A 2,899-nucleotide genomic window follows, 5' to 3' on the forward strand; every position below is an offset into this window, starting at 1 on the left:
ACATTAGGTAGATAAGTAGGTAAGGATATTTAGATGGTAGATAAGAAAGCTCTTTTTTATATTCCTTAGGGTATGTCAAATTAATTCCTTCTTAAGCTTGGAGAATAAAAAATGCCACTCATCGTCGAATTATGTTTGCGGAGAACAGAGAAAAGTTTTAAGAAGCGACTTTGTTTAGCACGCCCGGTAACAGCTATAAATCGGCTCTCCAGAATTTACGACGGACCTCTGCAAATCGGTTTATATTTTCGATAAATAAAATTGGCGCGGGTTTTGCGAGGTAAGCAGAGGCCGTTAGGAGAGCGTCGGGAGCGCCATCTGCCGCGTGCACATAAACCCGAGTACCCTCGCGTTTTCTTGCTGACAATTTTTTCCTGCTCCGGTCATTACGCAGCTGGGCCCGAGACAAAACGGCGAATCGTTTAAGCCCTCTCCGGAGACCGTCCAATTTTATTGTGTGTACCTAGTGGAAATTGATATGCCGCGCGAGTGCCGTCGCCGGCTTGTGTACATGTGACGGACTCACCAGCGCCCGCCGACTCATTTGCTGGCTAGCGACTTTTGTAGGGATTTTTTAAAGATACCTATTCCATTTTTAGTTCTTGTATGTACCATTAAATTGCTATTTAATTATCATTGGTTCTATATGCTCTGTATTTTTAACACGCTTTTATTAGCTTGGGTTGTACGTTTGTATGTATGTATGTACGTAACAGTAACGGAATCTTTGAGCCCGATTTCTATCCACTTTGAACGTTCAGTTTTATTCAAAATTTTGAAGAATTATCAAAAACCGATGACAATACACGATTTTAATAATTTTGTACCATTGTCCTTATCAACATCCTCAGGATTAACGATTTTCGAGGCGAGATTTTTCAAGCACCTTCAGCAAAGTTAATCGCAAGTTTAGATTGCAAATAATTATTGCTTTTTAGTTTCAATAGGCGTAATTGTTATAGTGTGATTTTTAGTTTAGAAAATAATAATGTTATTTCCCTATAACTCAAATGTTCTGAAACACATCATATACACACAAGCGCGTTTTTTAGTCTTTTGAACTATAATTTTTTATTACGATTAGGCATAAGTAACATTGGTTGGTGGTTACCTACACATTAATAGAATGAGTAGTAGAAATACAATTAACATTAAAATTAATCTGTTATATTTTTACGAGTATATGTCTAACATTGCGTCTTGTAACTAATTGTTAAAGCAATTGCTTAAAAAATTAATGTAGATAAAAATGTAATGTACTAATTTAGACTAATACGATTATTAGGTATATTTCTGGCTACATAGCTGAGACGTTTTCCAGTGGAAAGCTTGGTAGGAAAATGGGTAAAAAATACATATTAAATACCATTATTTATTTCTATTTATTGTCTATAACTTCATACCATCTGTAGATCTGTAGCAATAAGAATAATCACTGACTGTCAACTTCATTTTGGCGTTTTTAAAGAAGTAACAAAATTCTAATTTCGTTAAAATTCTACGATTGCTATGATCTTTACAAGTAATGTCCAATAGGTCAGAACGGGCGACGGTGGTGTGCGCCCTGGTGGTGTTCGCCCTTCCTCTTACTCTACTAATCCCGAATTTTTCATTATGGGATCTGGTGCCAAAGATTAAGGTCACTAGATTTCACATCCTGAGCCAGCATCTCACTTGGCCACAACTAAATGCCGCCGCTATAGGCTTGCTCGGAATATTGTTTTGTATTTACCTTGAAATTCGAAAGAGAAAGTAAGTTTTGCATTAATTCGCAATACGTAGCATTACCTATAATACGACTTATATCGCACTTAGATAAACATGACCACGCTAAATCATTCAACTTATTCGCTATTTCTATTACTGAAGTACTTATTATTATTATGACTATGTACTTGTTCCTACTTATCATTTAATTAAAGATGTTTGTAGGTAGGAATTGAACAGCGTCAGAATCCAGGTTATATGTGTATTTGAGGTAACTAATAGATTTAATGGTCAGTTTAACATCAGCTAGACTGTCGTCTAACGATAATAAGTGGACATCTGTAATTAAACCCAAATGTTATTGGAGTCCTACCTGAGGTCGGCCAAAGTTGCTAGAGGACCAAGTTGAAACGTATCAGATATGTAAGTAAGTAGGTATGTCTTTATGAAATATTTCTCAGTCTTTTTCTTTTATGATTGCATGACATTTAAACATCTATCCAGGCTAGACGACATGGTAGAAAACGTGTTACGTGTATCACAAGCGACGGACACGACGATGGGCGTGGAGCGCGTGCGGCAGGCGGTGGCGGTGCGCGCGTGCGTGGAGCTGCTGGACGCGTCCGCGGAGCACTACGAGCACCTGGCGCTGCTGCGCGACGAGCTGCGGAGACGGGACGCGCCGCGCCTGCTCCAGCATCCACCCGCTATCGAGCCCAGCACATCCAACGTGGCGCCCCTCTATGCCCCTCTTCCTTCTTAAATCCTGGTTTCAAATGATCAAAGAATATTCAAACCCTTCCCTATGTTATTACTTATTATGTATGGAGTGCTGTTAATTATGTGATTGCTGTCCTTGAAAACCAATTTTATTTGATTGTGAAAAGATGAATTATATGTACAATTTGTATTTCACTTTTTATTCAATAATATACCACCACTAGGTAACATACAAATTAAAATAAAAAGTTTGATATAAATATGTAGTCAATCTAAGCACCTAATTCATTAAAGGCAAATATAGGGTAAAAATTATTCTTTTTTTTTATAATAAATAAAAGTAGCAGGCGAGCATGCAGTCCACCTAATGGTAAGTGGCTACTGCCGCCCATGGACATCTGTAATCAACCCCAGATAAGATTAGATATTCCTACCTGAGGTCGGCCACAAATGCGCCGCTACGCCTGAGGAC

General features: G+C 38.3%; 1 protein-coding gene across 1 annotated transcript; it reads left to right on the forward strand.

The window, feature by feature from the left end:
- The first annotated feature begins 1,441 nt into the window (after positions 1–1,441).
- On the forward strand, positions 1,442–2,617 carry LOC140748354 (uncharacterized). The gene is made up of 2 exons (XM_073081199.1): positions 1,442–1,752; positions 2,212–2,617. Exons 1-2 carry the CDS (start codon positions 1,526–1,528, stop codon positions 2,468–2,470), a joined length of 486 nt encoding a protein of 161 aa, XP_072937300.1. The 5' UTR covers positions 1,442–1,525; the 3' UTR covers positions 2,471–2,617.
- Positions 2,618–2,899: the final 282 nt, after the last annotated feature.

This window comes from Epargyreus clarus, unplaced genomic scaffold (genome assembly GCF_041222505.1).
Source record: "Epargyreus clarus isolate Ecla_fem2 unplaced genomic scaffold, WU_Ecla_fem_2.2 ptg000015l, whole genome shotgun sequence".
Classification (NCBI taxonomy): Eukaryota; Metazoa; Arthropoda; class Insecta; order Lepidoptera; family Hesperiidae; genus Epargyreus; species Epargyreus clarus.